Consider the following 22,835-nt stretch of genomic DNA (forward strand, 5'->3'; position numbering starts at 1 on the left):
AACCATATAGCTAACCACTATGTTACATGTCCAAGTATTGTTTTTCTATGTTAAGCATCCAAGGGTTATGTTAGTACAAATAGGCCAACATTTGAAATGCATTTATAATAGTAGTGATAGGCTAACTAGCTTCATCTGGCAATACGTAGACAATGCTGCCCCTTTTATTACCCTTCGTATTATTTCTGTGTCTACATGGATCAGCTGTTGAGGATGCAGACCTTTTACCTGATTTTAACTTTATTCCAGCACTACATTACAAATTGCATATTTGCCATGTAAGCACAGAAATAATGACCGATATAATAACAGTAATTTAGGGGATTTAGTAAATGGGCAGTTTACCGAAAAGCATTACTTACTGAATAACAGATTTATGGTAAATTATAAGATTTTTTGCCTTATTTATACATGAGACTCCGTGTGCTTTACATGAGCCCGCATGAAGAGAGATGACAGCCCTGAGTCTTACAGTAAGCATGCACTTACAGCCACAAATATATGCAGATTATTTTCTAACCTCCCGTCATATTCAGAAGAGAACATGGCACTCGTTCTTTGACAGCCTGAGATTCTCATGGTGATGGTGCTATAGTGAATCAAAGGAATCAAAACGAGTCCGTATAGGAAGGGACAAAATTGCTATGTGCAGTATACACATAGTATTGGCAGAAGTGCACTCTAGTAGATTGAAAAGTTCACTTTGTCACCATTAATGGCAAGCCTATTCAAAACAAAAGCAGTCCTGCTTCCTCAGCATGTCATAAGCCATAAGTGGAAGCCTCAGTAAAAGTGCCATGTCTGGGCCTTGGTAGTTCATTAAGACTGTCTGGGTGCAGATGGATCTCCCCTGTGAGCCACCACTTCATTAATCCGCCAAACCACACCCAGCAGAGGGACAGCAGGCAGTCCACTCATTATAGCCACTCGACCAGAGAGCCAGTCCAAGTGGGAGGAGGTGGGGTCGGGGTGGCATATGCACTATGGATTTAAATATCTGCTTTAATATATATATTGCAAATGTCAAACAGCCTCATTCTGTCCTGTTTTATATTGTCTAGATCAAATCTGCATAGAGTCAGGATTAACGTAATTAATCAATCCATTCACCATACATTTATTTTCCTCCAAAGACACTTTTCTGTACAAGCAGGCTTGTAAATCGCATCAGTGTGAATGGTTAGGATCCCAGAGGGGAGGGAAATCATACAGCTATGTAATAACGGGTGAGATTTGGCAGGAACCTCACAGTTCATCTCAATTTCAAAGTCTAGAGAACATAATTATTTATCGTTTGTGACATTTACTGCAAAACTGCAATGAAGCAAAAGGCCCAAGATAGCAATCCTCAAGGCCCCAGAAAAAATGTTAACCATAAGCACTTGCATCATTCTTTGCCTGATATGCCAGCATCTGAGTTAGAAATCTGTCTTCACTTTGGTCTATAAAAGTAAAATTATATACTTAGATCCAAAACGAGATAAAGCATTTGAAACAGGGTATATTTGTTTTCCTTGTACAAGTACATTGGCAGAACAGAGCTATTTCTGTGAGGCCAAACTGAACCATCTTGATCGTTTTTGTTTTTTGAGGTACAGCAGCCCTGCGAATGGGCCACACACAGGAGGCTTTAATGCTGTATAATGCTGCATAAATCAAGGCTGAAATGAAATAGCCCAATTACATTAGGGGCAAACAGGAATGTTAACTTGACAGTCTTAATGCTAACATCCTTAATAATGAATCAGCCCTATTCCCCATGGCCTCCATTTACTGTAAACACTCACCGGAGCCTCATTGGCATTATTTGCAACTGTCTCCACTGCTCTACTTTTTTTCCATCTCTTAATAATAGAAATAATGTGCGATCAATGCTCCTGTGTGACAGCCTAGACGTGTCACAGCTTCTCCTGACACTCATTTTTTATCAAGACTGAGTGAACGCTGGGAGTGTTATTACGTGCCATAATGTAAGGTTGATGAGAAAAGAACATTCAAATTGCATTTAATGGAAAAGATGTGGCTTGGTTTCCTTCATCACGACCGGAGCAGAGATGTGACATATTTTGTACCTTCCCAGGACAGCCAGCTGATTACAGCAGTCAGCCCCGATTACATCTGACTGTTCAGGCTTCTCCTCCGCTTCTGTTCCATTGCCAAGGAAACAATATGGGGGAAATAATGTCCCAATGGGCCTCATTTCACTTTTTCCCAGTTCACAAATCAGACAGTAATAACATTCTTTTGGGAATATCTGATATGAATTGTAGGTTATACAAGTGCACCAGGTGAGAATAAAGTTGCTAAGGTAACCATTTCAGACATATTCATACACCATTTTACATACTGCACTCTAAACAGCTTGTCAACAATGTTGGATTGCATGGCAGCAGGCATTCGCTTCAATCACGCCATGGCGGATGCTGTCCATCAGCATATTTTTGTGTCTAGCACCATGTGGTTTATGGTGTATGTACAGAGAAGAGACAGATTGAGGTTTGCATGTGTCCCTGCCAGTTCATGTGTTTCAGATTTATAAAGGTTTATGAGGGAATATCCTGCTCTTAGAGGTTAATCCTCTGGAGGATTAGACTGTAGCCACCAGTGTTTGGATGGCTGCATTACTGGAGTTTTTTTAATTTTTTTATCTTCGTACTTATAGTAAACCTGTTTTTGTACTTAATAGAACAAATAAGTGCTATTTTTACGGTCATTACACTTACATTACTTTTTCATTTTCCACTTTTCTTGTGCAAGAGTCTTTGAAAAAAAAAACAACCCAAAATGAGCAGTGTATATTATATCTAGATTTGTTTGTGTTGTGATATTTCTTTTTTTGGTGTTTGGTGTGAACTAAGTTCCATTATAACAACTTAACATGTTTGATCATTTTGCCATCAAAATGTATGTAATATGGACATAATTTAATATCTAGACTGATGAGTGAGTGTCAATAGTACTCATGCTTACATTTTAGATTAGGGACTACAAATTACATCATGCCATTTTGAATAAAGCAGAATGTCAGCATACTCACAGGGTGCCTACAGCAGACCAAAATGTACAAGAGAAAAACTTGTTTATTTTATATTTATGATATCCTTTTTTTAAAAAGTTGTAAAAAGTATTATGCATACAGTATTAGAGAATAAAACATGAGCCAATAAGAAGTGTGTCCCCAGATTGCTATGGCCATACTTAGAAATAGTTTTAAAATGATTATATAATATTGGGGAACAGTAATGTAGTTTTGGGATCCGTCTGACAATTAAAACATGGTGTTCAGGTAAAACCAAACAGCTTCACCATATCATAAACTATCAAGCAGCTGAATACATATATAGTCACCCAAAGAAAATGATCATTTTATTGGACAATGGGCAGCATAAAAAATATTAGAAAAAAGTGCTCGAGTAATTCCATCTCATCTACTGGCCTTTACCTTTTGGTGACGGTACAAAAATATAAGGGCTCGCTTGTCACAGTGTAAGTACAGGGCATGTAGACTGTGAAATAAAGAAATAGCTTGTTCACCTCTTTTCCAGTGTAATTACAAAGTGTGTTCCAGCTCCTAAACACAAATTTGTTAACCCTTATTCCATGTAATCCTTCCCTCACGTGCTGGTAGATACCCAGTTAGTATGTAATTGATACATCATATGTTTACACAGTTATTTAGGAGCTGTAATATAATGGTCCCCTCGTGCCCTTTTTTTTTCTTTGGCCACATGAAAGAGAAGTAATGACTTTTATCAACTATTAAGGTTGTTTCCCTCCCATATATATTGCCCCTATTCATCAGTAAGCTAATCTCTAGCTAGCTACACAAACAGACTCCTCTCAGAGTTTCCGTTCTTCCTCTGTGAAGGATCAGCAGCTTTTGGGTTTGTTTATAGATCCTTCTGTGTGAAATAAAGGGCCCCAAAAGAGCACAACATGGACACTACTCAGACTGATGCAGTTTTGGTGAAATTAGATCTGCGGTTGGATCAAAACACTTGGCTGTGCTCACTGCAGGTAGCACTCAGCCAGGGAGGCAAAGTGGTCTGAGATGTAAACATGCGATTGTCTACAGGCATTCTGGCAAAATAGTGGTTGTTTCTCTTCTAATTACATCTTGGTTGTGTCTATTGAACTCAGTTTGGATTGCATTGCAGTGAGGTCTCCCCTCATTCATCACTCAGCCTCTGATGAACAACAGCACACCAGTGAAAATAAGCTCCGCTCGTCTTTAATATCGCTATTCAGATTACACTTTTAAACCTTTTCCCAACAGATTTATCTAACTGGGTAGGCTGCAGACACCTTGGCCTGCGGTTGGCTCCAATTAACCTCAGTTTAGCTTGGCCTTCAAGATGATTGGCTTTTATACCAAAGCCTATTCCACTCAAAGAAATGCCTGGTCTGGCACTGAGGCTGTCTCGTTTCTCCAACTTGCACAGGAGAAATATTTAAATGAGCCTATTAAAAGAGGCCCTAGGCTGTTGAGAAAGGTGTAGAAGTAGTATTCGGAGAAAAGAATTACAAGGGGGTTGCTAATGCCCAAAGAAAAGGATCTTGATAAACTCAGCACACGGAACACAAATGGACAGCTCTGGTTTTAGTCAAAAGCAGATTCAATCAAGCAGAAGACAAACAGTAAAGGTACCATCTACACTCTCTTGTCTGTACTACAGCACCTGTGCATGCTAACACTGACAAGCAATCTTTGGCTGTCCTCTGTTATCATTCCTAGCCTAACAGGTTGAAAGCAGAACTCTGCCCAGCCGATAACATGCAGAGAAAAGTAGGATGCCACAGTAGGCATTCCTATGCTGCAGCCCGACGCCTTTCCAGCAGGACTTACCAGCCCTGACATGTAATCAGGCTGTGTGTAAACCTCGGTGGGCCGTAAGGGTATCAGAAGCTGGACCCTGAGCGCTTCAACACAGCGGACATGCTCATGCCTCCAGATGAGATGCCACACTTTGTACATGTCACCTCTTCCACCTTGAACCTGCACACGTAAACACTCGCAAATACATGCTGGTACACACACACACACACACACACATACATACACACACACACACACACACGTTCAATAACCTTAAATGTTACTGAGGGGGCCAGAAGCTTGTGGAGGTCACACTATAAAGACATCCAGCATCTCTGGAGTTAAACAGTCCCCTTACTACCTTCATTGCCATTTTTTCCAAGACAGTATTTATGATTTACCGTCATTAAAAAAGCTTTATTCATACTAGAGCTGCATATTTTTCACAGATGATGTGTCTGTCAGTGATGGCAGAGCCACAGTCACATCTTAGCTGTGTTGTGAGAGCGGCTCACGCTGATGCAGTCAGACGCTTTCAGACACTTGTCGTTAGTCTATCACAGTGTGATCTAGCTCAACCCTTCACAGCTCCTGGATCAACCCTCCATCTCTCACTGGCTGGAGTCGCTGAGCAGCATTGAATCAAGGCACTGAATATGTAAATGAAAGCCATTAAAGCTCTCTTTCTTTAATTAGTCTTTAGATTTCATGACTGAGTGCTTCCAATTATGGATCAATGTCTCATTTCTGCACACAGACCCCTGGGTGTGCGGAGGCAGTTTTTCCGTTACAAAATGCTTTATAATTTTTTCCTCTGCCAAGACAGCCGCTCACATCACACTCCCTAACTGCTGATCAATGAGAAATTCTGCTGCTGCAAGCCCACTGATATATGTATTATATGCACTGATAAGATTTCTCTTTATATTAACATGATCAGATTTCAACAAATATACAGTTTAATCTATGATTGATTGATTTACATCCTGTCTGAATGTGTGCTGTTGTTGGATGTATAGTGGATGCAGTATGTTGCGGAGTATGGGGCTGATGCGTGTGTAATTACTCTGGTAGTAATTTAGCACTGAGCTCATTAAGTAGTGCACGAGAGGGGGCTAAATTCTGCTTAATACCTAAATGCACTCCTGACTGGGAGCCTGGTGTGTCCTGGGAGGAGGTGCTGATATAGCGCTTTGAGATTGTAAAACCCTACACTCGTGTTTTAAAAATGGCTATTTGGGTCCTCGAGTTCAGCTCCTCCAGCCCGTGATAGCTGCTCAGGGGTTTTATGAATCCAAAATGTCAACTAATCTTACTGTTAATTGGCTTGTGACTGCCAAAGTGTTCACAAGCAGCACTAAGTTGCAGCACAGTTTGATTTGAAAGGTGTTTACAGATGTGGAAAGCTTCTAAATCTTTTTTGGGGTTTTTTTTTTTTTTTTTTTTTTTTTTTGCTGATGCAGATTCATTGTGAGCCCTGAGATCAGTCAACATATAGACTATTATTTATCTTCTCAATTTATATTGTTCATTTAATTTTACAGTATTATTTTACATTCAAGATTAATTTAATAAGTAATGAGAAAATCTGTGATGTAATTACTGTGTTTTTGTAGTAAATGAGCAGTCAAATCCTCACATCATTCAAAGTAGATGCAAATTGGCCATTTGTGATTACAAGGCAGCGTTTCAACAGGCTGCCGATGCACTGCACTCTCATTGTTTGATGAGTAGAACATGAAATCAATAATTTGCATAATCACTGATGTATTTGTTGTAAACATCGTGGGAAAGAGAATTTCTTTGAAACTCTCAACAGATGTGGAAGCCATTTGAGTTGTTGGTTTTTTTGTGTGCAAGTGAATCCAGTGTGTGGGTGTCACATACATTTATTATGAGGCTCTGAGATAAAAAGGACCTCTTAAGGACGGCTGAGTTGGTAGGAGTTGCACTTCTTGCCCTTCTGATCCATGGGACACTGCATTAAGGCTGAGGCACAAAGCAATCATGCCCATGCTGCCTCTGCATCACTTCCTCACAAACACTGTAATTATCACAAACAGAACAGTTCTGTTTACACATACAGTATGTTTATAGTTGTAAACAGTGGCAGAGTGCCTTTTACATTTGTGTTCTCATGTGTGCATTAGCTAACATGTAAGATTATGAAGGTTTTTTTTGGCATTTCATTTTAACTGCTGTAGCTATGTGAGGTTAAATACTCTCCCACTTTTTTTTCATACGATGCTGGCACAGATCACTCTCTCTGCTGTTAAAGCAAATGAGGCATCTGCTTCCTTATTTACCGCTGACCTGTCTGCAAAACACATGCTGCAATACTGAACCGATCCTTTCTGTGACTTTTTCACCCCTTTTGTGTCTCACAGAGTCAGAGTTTAACCTTTCATATCCCACAAGCAATAGAGGTTAAAACCTAGGTTACAATAGAGTACCATTGATCTAATAGTCTGGTCCCTTTTGGTCAATGACTCTTGTGTGTTCTTCAGGTTCTGTTGCCATGCCAACGGTGGTCGAGCTGAAAGGACCCAGGTTTTGCGTGTCTTAAAGGACTTTTCCGAGGAGGACAGGCACGTCCAGTGTCACAGCACCTGCAGGTGCAAGGACAGGCCCTGACGGTCACATGATGTCACCCACAGATCAACCAGGGGGAGCTCGTGAGGGGGGCTGAGGGGAGGGGGGATTCACTTTATCTGCACATACATTTGCATCACTGCCCCAGGGCTCAGTGTCTGCTGCCCCCTAGTGTGTGTGTGTATGTGTGTGTATGTGGATGAGTTATCAGCAGCTTTGCTGGCCGGTCCTAGTGGTTAATGTCTGTTATCCAGGCTTGAGATGAGTGCTTTGATGGGGGGAAAATTGAGTATAACTGTCAGGACAAGTAGCAATTTATTATATTGCAATTTGCTATTTAGATAGCTTTCCTATGAATGAGACAGATATAGAGTGCAACTGACTGGGAAGCGATGTCTGATGCAAAAAGGTCTGAGGTCACCGGTGATGATAACTACCGTCATTAGGGATCTATTACACCACGGAGCCTACTTCAGCTGATGGACTCTAATGATGTTGCGCTGCAGAAAAGCATTTAGTTTTGATTAGACAATTGTTGGCATGGTGCATTTCATTAACTCCAAAATGAGATTTTGTTGTCTGGGAATTGATATGCCACTGTTTGAGCCTGGGCTAACACACTGATTGTGCCCCGTTTCCCTCAAGGCAATCTGGAGCAAGTTAAGGAACAAATGTAATAATGGAATATACCCCACTTGACACTCTTCTACCTTTTACATCCCCATCGCCCACCCCCCCCCCCCCCCCCCCCCCCCCCGTAGACAAATTGACTTTTAACTCGTCTGACAATCTGGAGATATAGTGTCTCTGCTTTCTCAATACAGTGTATTTTTTGCATGATAAAATGTGTAAAATACATTCTATTAGTATCCATGTAGAAGCTGGCCAGACATTACATGCTTGTATTAAATGACAAAGCTCCCCATGTTTAAATCAAAACCAAATATGGCAGTTAGTTAAATGTTTTTGTTTTTTTCCTTGTACATGTAGTTGTGTATAACAGTTTGCATGACTCAGGCACAGAGCCAGAGCAGCCGAGGAGAGAGTGAGAGCAGTGAGTGTGTGTGGGAGTTGAATATTTTAGCTGATGAATGCTGCAGAACACTGTTAAGCTAATCGGAAATTTGATCCCCTTATTGGGTTTGATGCACACAAGCCAGAAGCCCTCGGTTTGTGCCCATGGTTCATTATAATTGTATAATTAATAGTACTCAGCCTTTTTCTCTGTGTGCACGTTAGAAAGAGGGTAAAGAATAAATGATTAAATTAAAGGGAATCTGATGCTTATTAAAAGTGGGTTTTAATTCAGGCACTGTAGGTTATTTGAAATGTAACAGCTTTTATGCACTCCTGGAGAATAAGATAAATGGAAATTACATTTCCAGAGTGAGTTTCTTGTCTGTTAGAAAGAACAAAAAAGTATATTGTAGACCACCTTTTATTAACTATATGTGACTCACTTAAAGGATAAGTCTGCTTGCATTCTGTGTTTTTCTTACTATCAACAAATCTCATGAAAAGACCAAAACCATTAAACCTAACAAGTATTATCTGTGTCTCCAAAGCCAGCTATATCTCATTCCTCTGTGCTGTAGGGCTTCATTGTTGTCCAAAAATGGTTAAAAACACATCAGTGAGCCACATCATTACATTTGCTGACTTGTACCTTCTCTACACTGAACATACTGTAGTTTGCTGCTGAAAATACTGACTTGCCCACCAAATATGGCAGAAAATAGTCCCCAATAAATGCTTAATGTTTATTTATGTTTTTTTCTGAAAACTACAGTGCTGTTAAAGAAAATTGCCTTTTATTTAAAAAATGACTCACTTTTCAAGATTTATATCTTCAATAGGAATAAATGGGCTTGGGGCTAGGTCTAAGATTTTGTAGTATTTGTGGACATGAAAAAAAAACAACAAAACAAAAACATTGCATTGCCAGACTAATTATTTAGCAGACAATAATCATCTCAAAAAACACCTGTACAACAGAGCTGTTCTTTCTACTGTGTGCTAGTGGTTGGTTATGATTATAAAATATACATGAACAGGAAATAATTGAGTAGTCTCATAAGTGAAGTGGCAGAAACACACTGGAGTTGCATCAAGGTGAACTTCCGAAATAAGTTGTTTTCAAATGAATGTCAAAGCACTTAAATCTAAGCCAACCACTTCACCATAAAAATACACAAATTCCTCCGTAAAATGTTTCCTTCTGTTTTATTTTTCTGTTTAACATCAGTGGCTACTGTGCTAACTGCATATAAGGAGATTTAGTGTGCCAAAACAGAGATCTGTTAAATTTGTGCTTCCTGTGGTCATTTTTAAAGGAATATGCTTCCAGGAGCTTTTGTTTCCATCAAGCTGCACATCCAACACAACCTTTAAAATGGAGAACTTCTTTTAACAGCCTGCTTTAGTATCTCCTCTATTTCTGTTCTGCCAGTTTAGAGAGGTGTAAATGAATGTCAGTTGACGCACCATAAATCAAAGGTATTGGTTTAGTATCTTGGAGGAAATGATAGCGACATGAGGGATGCTCCTGCACGCTTGATTGTATCACCAGTCTAGGAAACACTTCAACATGTTTGAAGTACAGGAGTTGTGCACATGGATACACACACACACACGTACACACACACATGTGCACATAAGTATACATGCCCAAGACAGGCTCATACGTTCACAGGCAGCAGGGTATTAAAGTTTAATCAAATGTAAAACTGACGTTGTTTTGAATGTCATATTGACAAGTTAATGTCGGGCGCTACTGGCTCCTGTCTGCAGGCGCTTGGTATAGAAGGATCTTTATAGCTTACATCCTGGAGAGGATGGAAACAGCACTCTGAGACTGCAGGAACGTATTGTTGCTGTCAGGTAAAAGAGGAAAAAAAGGTGCTTCAAATTTGGTGTTTTTCTCACTTTCTGTCTTACTTAGAGGGAAGTTTTATCTTGACACTTTTATGCCCTTTGAAATCTGTTTGAAACATTGCAGTCCAGTAAAAACTCCAAATGTAGAGATTGTTCTTCCAATTTTGGTGATTTGGGTTGGGTTTTTTTCTTTTTGGATTTGCACATATCTTTAAAGGTGCAGTGTGTAGAATTTAGTGGTATCTAGTGAAATAGCAGAAATGGATTAATGAGTATGTTTTAATTAGTGTATAATCCGATGAAAATAAGAATATGTTCTTCTTAGTTTAGAATGAGCCCTTTATATCTACATAGGGAACAGGTCTGCTTCCACAGAGCCTGCCTAACCCTAACCCATGTTTCTACAAAAAGCCCAGAATGTAATAAGGAAACACTGGCTCTAGAAAGGGTCTTTTGGATTTTTGTTACGTTTCGTGGCCAGCATAGGTTCTGCAATCTGCAACCTCACCGCTAGATGCCACTAAATCTTAAACACTGGTCCTTTAAACCATCATGTCAAAAACAAGTCACTTTTACTGCTGGATCATTTTAAATTGCCTTGTACAAATTCTCTTTCTTCTATCTAGCTCCAACCCTCCTGTGACCACTACATGCACTGTATTTCTGCATAACCATGAACCTCCAAAGCCACAGAGGCAGCTACACCGTGCTGACATTTATCACTATTATTCTCATTCCTGTCTTCCCTTTATTTGACAGTGTTTCAGGGGGAGTCGACACCTTTTTTCTCCTCCTGTCACTATCTCTTTCTGTTCTGGACAGACTGAATTGAAAAGGTCCTTTGGGGATCTGGTGTCTGAGGGTGCTTTTCCACCTCCTCCACACCCCCCACCACCCCCACCCCCATCAACTCCACAACCCCCACTCCCCACCCTCGGGCTTTACTCGTTCTCATTCCTCTGTCTCCCGTTCTGTACTTTCACAGAAACATACTGTATTTGACTTGAGAGTTACCATACATGACTTTATGTGTCCTTTTGTAGAAATTTGATTCAAGTACACCTCTCTAACCACATTCATAAAATCCATTGTGATATTGGCTTAATAATAAATATTTGTGTAATTGTAAGTATCCATGGAAACTCCAGTACATATTCATTTATCTCTTTCATTGCTTTTCAAATCAATACCTTATAATTTTCACCATTGACCACGCTAGCGTTTTGAAATGTGTCCATGACTACAGTGCATGATTTGCTTTGATTGCGATGTGCCTCATCAGAGGGCCTTGAAAGTATGGCTTAAGGACTCTGGTCTCTACTCATGGCTCCCTAAGCAGAGAGATTGTGCTTCATGCTGTGACCATTGGGATACTTTCTCAAAAATCAGGCCCAAAAAGAGGTTCTGACCTCTGAGGTGGAAGCTTGTTGGAAGTGGCCCAATGTAATTTGCTTCTAATGGGCTCCCCTCAGGCTGTGAAATCAAATTCACCCACAGCTTGGAGAAATTTGAAACAGGCTTTACAAGCTATATCTACTGATGGCCCATGCTGTTCTGTATCAAATAGATTATCAATGTGCAGCTTTAATAACATTGATTCTATCCTACAGATATTTTATATTATCGTTGTCACACCTAAACGATCATCTTTCCATCTGTTCATCGTCATGTTAACCTTCCGTATTTAATGTAATAGATAAAACACTGGGTGGGTTAGTAATAGTCAGTGCTGTGCTTATACAGTAACCCCTACGTCAGATCCTCAGTATTTCTTTTGGTAAATTTCAAGCCTACAAGTATACAGTCTCCAATTATGTTCCAAACTCTTTTTAATTTGACTGTTTAATGCCAAAATCATGACCTTCATGACCTTCCTTTTTTCAGTATTATATTGCTGGCTTAGTGTGGAAAGCATTGAAATAGACAATTGTGTAGAGAGATAGGAATTTGCAAAACAGTTTGCTTAATATATAAAAATGTTTAAAAAATTCTCTTTCCAAAATATTTCTAAAATCCAGGGCTATGGCTATTGTAATAGTGTTGCAGTTGTTTTAAAAATAATAGAAGCATAAGCCTATTTAAAAGTTTTGAAAATGCATTTATATACAGCACCGTGCTTTGGCGAGATGTCATAAATAAGACCCATATTATCTATCATGTATTTTGTTAATAACAATGCTGCTTGAGAATACAGAACTGTGGCATCTCATTTTCACCATTGATCTCCTGAACAGAAAAGAGCTGTTTCACTGTAGAACATTTGATATGGTTTTTCAGTTTTCAGAAACTTTAAAGAAGCTTTTCTGCGTGTAGTAGAACATTTTGTGGACTTGTAGCCATCATTACTTCTATTATATAGCAGAACAGGTGACAGTAGTCAAGACTGTTTGTTGCATATTGATGTTTGTATTAGACTCAGCAAACTTCATCTGTCAATATGATTGGGTCTGTAAGTGGTTTGTAAGAGTGTGTGTGTGTGTATGTGTGTGCGCGCAGGCACAGATTCATGCTTGGTTGCTCTGGTGTACAGTATATACGGTGTATGCACATACATGTATGCAAGCTGTGTGTGTATGTGTGTATGTGTGTATCTTGGCTTCATTGTGCTGACTGGTTTATTGCTGTTCCAGGTGGTGGAGCATGAGAACAGCAGAGTTTCAGGGTGCTGTTTTCAAGCACCACTGAAGCCACAAATTTGATTATTTTTTCCCCCTCTCCACAAGTAGTTTAGAGCTTGCATGAAGCCCCCGCAACACATGCACTCATGCACACATGCACACAGGCACACACACACCATCATCTCAGACTATCGTGGACAGCTTCTCTTCTGGTTCAACCGGCTTGCATTATGCATCTTAATCTGCCATTCTGTTTCCATTCAGCATCTCTTGTTATGGTGAACCAGTAGCGCTACTTGCTGCTCTGCTGGGGATTGTCATAGTCCTTCGTGGTATGTCCTCTACATCTTACTTTGTGTATCTTATACATAAAACATACTCATAAAAAAGTGCCAGGCTTGAGCTTCAAATGTTTTGCCAGACATCATTCTGTTCAAACGTTACAATAATACTAGGGGAAGTTGAGAGATGAAAAAATGGACTTGAAAATGTCACCTTATTTATCCCACAAAAGCTCTCTGTCTATCTCTCTCCTATTCTCTGGGTGAGTCAGTGGACACATGGATCCTATCACATCAGGGGAAGATTAAACAAAGAGTGTCATGATGACACAGTGAGTTTGATAATGGGACAATAGAAGCTCTTTCAATTATAGCTCTTCCTCTAGAGAAATCCACTAAAAAGGAAACTCTTCCAATAACTCTGTCCTGTGTCTGTTTATTCCTGACATTTAAATCTATTTTACTTTAACCTTCTTGCGGCCTGAATTCAATAGCTCTCCGACATGCTGCAGTCAAGATGAGATGAAGCTGAATCACCTCAGGAGCTTTTTAAACTGTGTAATTAGTGAGGACAAAAGTTGAACATTAGATGTTTGGATTTGCTAGCAGCATAGTTTAAAAGGACAAAAATAAAGTACTCATGTGAACCTGAAAGCCACAAAACTGAGGCATAATGCTAAAATAAGCATTTTAAAGACATCACTTTGGGCTTTTTTTTCTCTCTATTTTAACAAATAATCAAGAAAATAAATAGAATATCATTTTGAATGCTTAAAGGGGTACTCCAGAGGTTTAGTATTGTGCTTTTATAACACTGGGCACAGACAGAATGGTGACTATTATGGGTCAGCCTCCAAAAACACTAGATCCTACATTTCTTCAATTTTGTCAATTTTTCATTATGCTGCATTTATGCCAGAAATAGTAAATATGCCCATGTTGACAACATATGAGCTTTCACATCATCGGACAATTGAAGATGTTTGTATGATTACAGAGCTGTTCATGTAAGAGTTAAAAACACTGTACAGTGGTACATTCATGTTTGTTGAGTTTTCAGGCAATTCTGTATTATTCGGTTATTATTATTTGGATATATCTGAATTGTCAGAAAAGCCTGAGTTTCCCAGTTATAATTATGACTTACATGTTGACATGAATGCTATTTAAAAATCAGAAACTCGTTATTACAATAACTCAGACATGACATGTATGTGGCGTGACACGCCCTCGGTCTCCTTAAATGCCCACATCTTTCAATCTTCATACCGACTGTTCAAGCTCAAACAGAGGTAACCCTGATGACAGCATCACATTACACAACTTTTTCCCAGTGTGTTGTTCTCCTAATAACCTAATCCTAATAAGTAAACAGAAGTTCATGTGTAAAATCGGTGGAGTGGCCCACAACAAACACTGCCATCAGTTAGAATACTGACAGTATTTTATCTGGGAAAGTGGTACTCTTTGGACAAGTGAAAAGGATAAAATAGCATCACAGTCCCCTCAGTTATTTGATTGGTCTTACACTGATATTTTGCTGTATACAAATGCTGCACAGAACACCTTAAATAAATACACGATAACACCAAGTTACAAAACAAAAACAATAAATCCACACTGAGGACTTTTTACTTACATTTCATTGTGTCACTGCGTGTCCTACAGTTCTGTTGGTGTCATTGTGATTAATGGGCATCCCATATGTGCCTAAACAGCCTCCTCTCAGCCATCTCCGTGCTATTCTCAGTGAGTCAGTAGTCAGCCGTCTCGGGCAGCACCTTGTCAAGTCTGATTTCCTCTCCAGTCCGATCCCTAAAGCCAGAGGGCCAGCTGCATCCAACTTTAGGGCCCGTTATCAACCGAGCCCCTCGCTATTGCCTTTGGCTGCCCTCCGGTTGTCTGCCTGGCCCCAGATTTAGTCAAACCACAACTAGTTTACAGATAATTATCAGGCTGAGGCCAGCTGTGTGGCATGCATCCACAGGGTCTTTTGTTACTAATTGAATTAGACCCCACGCTGGAAGTGACAGAGAAATGAACAGTTTTCCCCCAGCAAGCCATGTGATTAACAGACTTGGAGGTCAACTCAGGATGGCATACTGGTGTCTATGGTTAATGCCTGTGACTCAAAGCCTGAGTCACATTCACCCTGACACCAGTGTTTTTGTCAGGTTTCATTTTATGACGTGTCAATGGGGGTCAAGTACAGCAGACAATCAAAAACAGAGTGCTGTGAGGCTTTGTATGTGAGGTAAAGTGAGGTAAAAGCCCAATATATTTTTGTTTATTGTTCCCTCTCTTTTTTTTGCCAAACTAGCTACAACAGCTTTATGATTTAATCATTTCATCATTTAAAAAACGCTGTAAATAAACCATTTTCACAGTGAACATTGAATTTATTATAGTCACAGATTTGTGCACAGAGAATTTTAATTTCTTACTTAAATTATGGAAACAATGGAGGAAAAAGAGGTTTTCTTTACTGCCACGGTTCACACTCATTCCCTTGCAAGACTGTCATCCATCTATGTCTTTGTATGTCTTCACTCTTGTCCTTGATCTTCGCATTACCCTAAGATCTAATTCGTCCCCTTGCTTCATTTGTCCTAATTTTCATATTACTGTCATCTATCGCAGGTCTTCTTTTGACATTGAACATTTCCGTCACAAAAATGCTAAATTATCAGCATGTCCAGATTTACAAAATGAATTAGTGAGCCTTTTTGTGACCCTATACTGTACATTCTCATAACTTCAATATTTTGTTGGCACTTTTATTGTGAGAAGAAATATGAAAACCTCATAAAATTCGCAGCATTGGCAGCTGCTGTTAAATTCTGCCAACTGGATCCTGTGAGGAGCGAAATAATTGACAACTCTGAAGAAAGAAAGAAAGAAAAAAAAAGCTAATAACAGTCAACTTTTATTCCTTTTTCTGGAGGCCCTTTAACTTTCTTAAGGTTTTAGTTTAGCTCCTGTGCTCGTGTACTTATAGTACAATCAAACATTTCTGCTGTATAGTCACTTTCATTCTTCTGCCAGTCTGTCTCACTGCCTTCAGAGCAACCTTTCTGTGGTAAAAGTCTGCCTGTGCCTGTTTAGAAAGTAGGCCATTTGGGCTGATGGTTGACACGAGTCCTGCGTGACGCACAGTGACTGTGGAGCGCTCAAAGGTTTATTTCTGGACATTCAGTGCATCATCTGTTAATTTTGTTTGCCTGACGAACCTCCTGGCTTTTACTGGTCTTCAAGCAGAGATTAGCATCTGTCTTATTTAGAGCATTGTGGAGCAGTTATGTAAGTCTGCCATGTCGCACTACGCCTTCAACAGCTTGGTACGCTGATCGGTGTGCTGTTATGAAATGTGACACAAGTTATTTGGTTGTCATCTTAATTATTTATACATACCTCTGTTGGATGTGAAAATTGGGTTGTTGTGCTCTGCTGCGCAACAAATCTTTCATTCTCTCAGAATAAACCTGAATAATATGAGAATGATGTGAAAATAGTGTGAGACCTATGTGAATATGAGAGAACAAAACATTTTCTATTATTTAACATTTTCCTGTTTTTAGTCCACTATTCATTATTTAAGATGTCACACACTACATTTGCTCCAGTGTCTTTCCAAGACTTGCAGTACCATGTATGTATTATCTCTCTTTATGGAAATGTTTTATTTGCTTAAGTACTTTTTTGCCTCCTGCTGTGTGTTTTACAGTATTTTCCACATGTTACATGCACAGGCGCCGTCTTCTACCAGTGAGCACCATGTGGATGTATTCAAAGTCCGTCTCTCTCCCTCCCTCCACCTCACCACGCTAAAATTACAGGATGCTGTTTTGTGCCGGTGTGCCACAGAGACCATGCATGAAATTTATTGGCCTCGAGTCCCTACATTTGACACGCAAGACGTGGCTAACAGATCTTGTGCCATTTCCCAACTCCTCCGGCTCCCGTGTAAAGCTGACCTTTCCTGCCTCCAGGCTATATTTAAACCCTGAGCACCAGAGACTTATGGCGCCATAGGAAATTTTATTATCAACGCTCTCCATTTGTCTGACTTAATTCAGGTCTGCTGTAGATCGTGCCGAAGCATGCTGTATATTTACTCTCACTCTGCTATGGCAAACAAGGGCACCGGTGACAAGCCCCAACCATTGACACCTTAGCAGGGGTGATGCCTGGTGAAGCATGCCTTTGAACTGCTCTGGGGAGCAGCCACAAGATTATAGGTTCTATTTACAGTGCACATCACCTGCGGTAAAGTGTGAGAGGAATAAAGAAAAGGGGGAATGATATTATTCCATGAAGCAGAGGGTTGACCAGAGAGTCAAACACAAAGGGACTTGACATTTTGGAGAATCTCAGCTGGTAAAATGTCATAGATTTCAGCCACAGACACATTCATCAGCCTTTATCGTTTGTTATCATTAGAGCAGACAGTGGGTTGAATGAGCTCATGTTAGCACACAATGGTGACACGCACACGCTTTTTCAAACTCTTGCACACACGCTCATCCGACCATCTGCTTAACCATTAACTGACAGTCTTTGTTTTTTCTGTACTCTGGCAGGTCTGAGATGGGAGTTCAGAGGGTGCTCCAGGTGGATCTGAAAATGGAAAGCTTCCCAGAGCCACTGGGCAGCCGCTGGATGGCCTGGCAGGTGGAGTACCCGGAGAGTCGTGTCGCCACACAGGAGGCTGAAACGGAGATCCGACTGGCGCAAGAGGACCTGGCGGGCATTGTGCCCCTGGCTATGGTGAGTGATGCCACATCCAGCTCAGTGAAACACCCAAATATACAGTTGGACACTTTTTGCTGTGAATGTCAAATAGGGCATCCTGATAATGTGGAGCACCATATTTTCTTAATTTAACATTCTGAGTCGTTGCATCAACATTAGCATATATTTTCGTTCACCACATGAATGAATGAAGTATTATTTTGCATTGGAAATAACTGCTGCACTTTTAATCATAACTGGTGACTGCCTGAAGGGGGGAAATAAATGTATTCATGCTTCAGTCACATGTTTTGCACTGCTTCATAGTGATGTATGTAGTAAAAAAAAAAAAAAAAAAAACATCAGAAAAGCAAGCAACATATTTGGTCTTACAGCTTGTGGAGTAAACAATGCTGAATTCCCTGACATTAACACATTACAAATAATAGTACATTTATACTGACATGACCACAAAAAGTAGCAAAAATAAGGTGAGTGAATCATGAAATCATGAAGTGAAGCTTAGATAGAGAAGGCAGAGCTGTAACGTAGGTCTGTGCCCGCTGAGTGTGTTTAGGAGCAGGGCTGGAAGAGAGCATCTGTAGCTCCCAGCAGGCCTCAGATACGGTCTGGAGGTTGGCTGTGGCCTGAAGGTAAGCCTGGAGCTATATGTCTCCCTCAGCGAGGCACAGGTACTCTGTTGTGTAGTTTAACCAAAGCTTCCCTATAGAACTTCACATAGAGAGCCTTTCACACATCTCCCGCTGCTTTGTTCAGCAACCCAGAGAGCACCCGATTTTGATTTAGATAAAGAACATTCAGGTGAAAAATGAGCGGCGTCAATTGTGTCGACTAAACAGAGAGACATGCCGCCACATCAGCGCTGATTATGAAAACAAAGATTGAATTCATTTCTATTTCGGTGCTTCTGATCTGCATGATACAAACCTGACTGTTGTGTCAGTGTTATTCTCTAAGTATCGCCCGTAGCTGTGTGGATGATAGATGCCTGTGGGTGGCTGTTTCTGGATTCAGAGGAATGCGGCACATCCTCACCCACTGATCCATTCTCTGGATAATTGAAGCTATGTGTTTAATGCTGCAGTATTGTTCGAGTTCCTTCTCTCGCATCCTTTTCATGTCACTGATGTATCAACAGTCGGGTTTCCGAGCTCTAGGAAAATATAGTTTGCTCCCACACCTTCCACTGACAAAAACAGCAAAGATGATTTGCATGATTATCTCGCAAAGACGCTGCTCGAGGTCGTAAAGAGAATCGACCGAAGAATTTGCCATTGTCTGCTCAATTTTAAAAAAAAGAAATAGGGTACACTAATCTTGATTTGACTATTTTATTCGCTGTAGTGTAAGACCGTATCAGATGCACTGCTTCCACCGCTGTTTTAGGAAAACGAATGAATGCATATGCGCCCCTCCAAAATCTGAAACTTGCGGTCATCAATCACTCCTAACTGTCTGCTTTCTCACTCTGATTATTCTGCTCATTTTACATAGTGGAAGGATTTTATGGCTCACTATAAATCATGTAACTTTTTTTTCACAGAGGCAAAAATCCATCTCAATTAACCTGATATTACAATTATTTGCTAAACTTGGCTAAATCAATTAGGGACAGGATAATTTAGGCAGCAGCCTCACAGGAGAGTAAGATGAATAATGTTTCCTGTGTACTATAACAGATTATATACTCTATGTGTGTGTGTATGTATCTTGATTTGCTATTCTGCACGGAGGGCCCTTCAGTGAGTCAGTGAAGCAATTGCTATCATGTCAGACGGTGTGTGTGTATTGAAAGGGATCACCGTAGACCTTCGATACTAACATTTCAAACATTTTCATCATTGGAAATTCATTGAAAAGACGTTGATTGGGATGATCTCATCTCATTTTCTTTTGCCCCATCATAAAGCTGCATGCATTCTCCTCTCGCTATTCTACCCTATTTTGCTCCAAGTGCCTCCCCCCACGCACAGACAACTTGCCAATGTGCAGAGCATCTTCAGCCACCCTGTGGTACTTAACACACAACACAAATACTTATACATGCAGACACATTCAGAACTCATTAACTCTGTCCGTCTCCCTCTGTCCCCTTTTCTCTCCCCTCTCTTTCTCCCTCACACACACACACACACCACACACACGCACACACAAGCACATAAGGATTTTGCAATCTGCATGCACCAATATGAGAGAAGCACACAAGCGAGAAAGAGGAAGGCTGAATTAGATTACTTGGGATCACTGTGGCATGAAAGGCCCACCGATAAGTTCCTCACCCTCCCCTTGCTACACTCCTCCTTGATAGAAAAGAGGAAGTAAGGTAATGTAAGAGCAGAGCCATCAACCCCCTCTCCCCCTCCCCCCAACATCACCATCCTCCCACACACACACACACATAGACACAATCACACACACCAACGCCCCCCCCCCCCCCCACACCTTTACGTTCTCTACCTTCACTCCACCAAAAGGAGAACAGACTCAATGATTCCAAGAGAAAACAAGTCTCTCGTAATAGAATAGTGAAGATTGAGATGTAGCAGAGGCTCGGTATATGAAATCAGGATGGAAGGAATATGTATCAGATGCCCAGTAATGATGATGGTGGGATGTAGTGACTGGGAGTGTGGGAACATCATTTCAGTTCAATCCTTCAGTATGGGAGTATCATAAAGGAACCATGGAGAGTCCCAGGCCCAATAACTCCAAAGTTGTCTGCCCACAACAGTGAATATCCAACATCATGTTTTTATCATTACATGCAGACTGTTGGCTGAAATAATCTTGTAGTTCTATCCAGATGTACAGAATAGAATGAATGACAAGATTACATTTTCCCACCACTCAGAGGTTCAGATTTGGCCTTGCATTCGAGTATTGTGATTTTTTTTCCTAGCTAGAATTCAGCCTTGTAAACATTTTCAAACCAGGTGGTGAGCAAATCATCTTAACAATGTCTGTCATTCTTTTTTGTCCAATTTAAAATGTTGCTTGTCATACAGCAAAAACAGAGCAACCTTCACATTCTATCTTCGCATTCTATCAAAGTCCTCTTTTTCACCAGTCGTAGAAGTCAAGTCCAATACTCGGTTGTGGTTTAGCCTGTTGTTTCATCCCTCGACTCCTGTAAAAAGATCCTGGTTTCTAAAAGCCAAAATAATGAGCTGGACATGACTGAAAGTTGGCCAAAGCTGCAGATTGTGTGTTGATCCTCACTGGGACCAGCAGTGTTAGCAACAATACACATAACATTACAGGCTGTCCTTCCATTCAGCGAATATGTCAAAAAAATGTAATCTTTGACAGGAACGTGACTGCATTAACTGCCTTTGTAATTAGTCAATATAACCAAGCTTTTAATATGTAATATATTTTTAATATGATCTATTTGATGTTATTGCTATGGTTATTGAATGGCTTTCTTTTTTTTGTGCAACATTGTTGGTGTTGACAGTTAATCAAGGTTACAGATAAACGAAAGGAAAAGCAAAAAGCTTAGAGGAGAATGGAAGAAGCAGGCCGTGTTTTCAAAGATAGTAGAAAGACAGAAAGAACAAATTCTCCAATCTTATTTAATCATGTTGAGAGGGTAGACTTCACAGAGCATGCTGAAGGCATCTGTTGACACAACAGTTCTGTATTTTTCCTTTAGAAGGTCCTTTCATTTGTAATTATAACTAATTAGTCTAATAAGCTCTATTTTGTCTTAACGGAAAATCTGCTTTAAGTGTGTTTTGACCAGAGTGAATGAGGATCCATAACTGACCATGTCTCAAAAGGTTGTAATGTAATAAAGCTAATGACTATTAGTAATGGGAAGTTTATTTTGGGTTTGATCACATTTATGGCTTATTACTTCAGTTTCTCTTCAGACCCGTTTCCTTGCCCATTTATGGTGTGTTCTAAATCACTGCACCCTTTGCTGAAATTGATTATTATAAAAAGGTCTTTTTATTGCATTTCCCCAGCCAAGTGATGGGCTCTGCCATGGGTGACACCTCTGGGAAAGCAGCGACATCGTTTTGAAAGATGAGCTCTCTTTTTTCCGTTTCCCTTTGAAGAGGGCTCCTCCTGCGTGTTGTCACAGACCCACCTGCATTGGGAGGGCTCAGAGCGCCGCTCACCACTTTGTCACCAATTTCAAACCGTGAAGCAGGAGTTCTGCAAATGCAGCAATTATTTCAAAAGCAGAAAATGAAAAGAGTACTCAAAAGTTTTAGTCAGTTTAGAGCGAGGAAATGCCTCAGAACTCTTTCTGTCGACTGTAATACTGCTTGCCTGTCTTCCCTTCACCTGCTTTTTCAGATCTTCTCCACTTTTTTTCCTGTGTCTTTTCTCTCCTCCTATTTTTTCTGCTTGTTCCAGACAAACATACATTAATATATTAACAATGTAGATTAATTGCCTCCCTTGTCACCCTCCACCTCCTTGTGTTGGCATCTTCTATTTCACTTAAAGTGTGAAAGAGCTGTGTGTTTTTTTGGGTCATCTCGAGATGGATCTTAAAGGCAGTAATTGGATGTCTGAGCAGATTCCTGTGCACAGTAGGAGGCTGGTCCATTATCTTTTACCATCGTGAAGTAATACGCTCCTGTCCAGGCTGCCCTCATCATCATTACCCATGCTGTGGAAGCCTGGTGATGGAAAGGGAGCAGGAGGACAGGGCATACATCATATCTGGACCCATCCATCTTCCTGTTCCAGCTGAGACACCAAACTGTGCTCACTCACACAAGCATTCGCAGGCATAGAGATGAGGAGAAATGAAAGCAGCCGTTTGTATTCACGGACCGCTCCAATGTATCGTTAAACAATACATCATCACCCCGGCCTTCTCTGGCCACTTCTGCTCTCACATGATAAAGTCATCTATCAACATCCTCCAATGAATGTTTCATT

The 22,835-nt window shown here is 40.3% G+C and overlaps 1 protein-coding gene across 1 annotated transcript in view; it reads left to right on the forward strand.

Moving 5' to 3' along the window:
* Nucleotides 1–22,835, forward strand: part of si:dkeyp-14d3.1 (transmembrane protein 132C) — a 91,489-nt gene that overhangs the window by 43,434 nt on the left and 25,220 nt on the right. The window contains exon 4 of the mRNA XM_053325575.1: nucleotides 17,762–17,948. Coding sequence (XP_053181550.1) covers nucleotides 17,762–17,948 — 187 coding nt within the window. The remainder of the gene's footprint in view (nucleotides 1–17,761; nucleotides 17,949–22,835) is intronic.

Source organism: Scomber japonicus, chromosome 9 (assembly GCF_027409825.1).
Source record: "Scomber japonicus isolate fScoJap1 chromosome 9, fScoJap1.pri, whole genome shotgun sequence".
NCBI lineage: Eukaryota > Metazoa > Chordata > Actinopteri > Scombriformes > Scombridae > Scomber > Scomber japonicus.